The 1,036-nt window shown below is 38.0% G+C and overlaps 1 protein-coding gene across 1 annotated transcript in view; it reads right to left on the reverse strand.

The window, feature by feature from the left end:
• Positions 1 to 1,036, reverse strand: part of rabgef1 (RAB guanine nucleotide exchange factor (GEF) 1) — a 12,964-nt gene that overhangs the window by 5,659 nt on the left and 6,269 nt on the right. Inside the window, exon 7 of the mRNA XM_032534677.1 lies at positions 434 to 525. Coding sequence (XP_032390568.1) covers positions 434 to 525 — 92 coding nt within the window. The remainder of the gene's footprint in view (positions 1 to 433; positions 526 to 1,036) is intronic.

Raw genomic sequence — 1,036 nt, forward strand, 5'->3', positions numbered from 1 at the left:
GGATGTTGAAGGATAATCACAGACTGGAATATGTCAACTTTTACTCAATACTATTTGGAAACCGCTTCTTTTTTTTTTCTTTTTTTCAAATGCTATAAATTGAATAAGACGCCCCAAAGTTACCCATCAAAATCACCCCAAAGATCATGTTATTTTGGGTAATTACAATCGGGCAGTTAAAAAGAACAGTGATATAGGAAAACGAGTCAATTAGACCCGAGGACAACATGAGGGTTAAAAGGATGACTTGATGATTCAGGAAAATGATTATGAGCCTAAAACCTTTTTTAGGATGTTAGGGTTTAGTTTTGAATTGTAAAAATCCATTGTGAATAGTTTTTACTATATTCAATTTTAATTAAACACACGAAATTTAATTTCAGTTGGACCTATTAGATGTTGTCACACTGGACGTTAAAGCCCAAACTCTAACCTGTGATTGCTTTGACCACATTCTCAGAGACTTCTGGGATTTCTTCATCCATAGACACGCACAGCATCTGGATGGTCACCCAGTGCAACGCCCTGCAACACCCAAAAACAATCAATGCAGTAAGCCTTTTTTTTTTTTGTGTGCACATGATACACATTTTCATTCCCAGTAACTTCCCCGCTGGATGACAAACACATGCAGTCAGCAGCTGCCGCTATGGAAAACATGGACAACGGTGCTAAAAGAGGCTGTTGTGTAATCTAACATATGCAGACAGACGGGGGTTTTTTTTTCACAGACTGCAAGCATTGTGCAGTGATGCTTAGAAACCCACGCTTCCACTCAACGTAACACTAAAATGCTCCTTGACAAACAAAAATTCATCTGAATCTCCATATGTGTATTGTTCTACTTCTAGTTACACCTCCCAATTTACATTTCAGTTGTATTTATGAATCAGCTGTTTATAAATTTATGTTTTTCTACTTTATTTCAATAATGGCTCGTTTTTATCGGTACATATTGCATATGTATGCAAACAAGGCCAGAAATAGGAATGTAAATCAGTTTACAGCCCTGAGAGGAGCCGGGGGGGGGGGGGGG

The sequence above is a fragment of the Etheostoma spectabile genome, chromosome 13 (assembly GCF_008692095.1).
Source record: "Etheostoma spectabile isolate EspeVRDwgs_2016 chromosome 13, UIUC_Espe_1.0, whole genome shotgun sequence".
Classification (NCBI taxonomy): domain Eukaryota; kingdom Metazoa; phylum Chordata; class Actinopteri; order Perciformes; family Percidae; genus Etheostoma; species Etheostoma spectabile.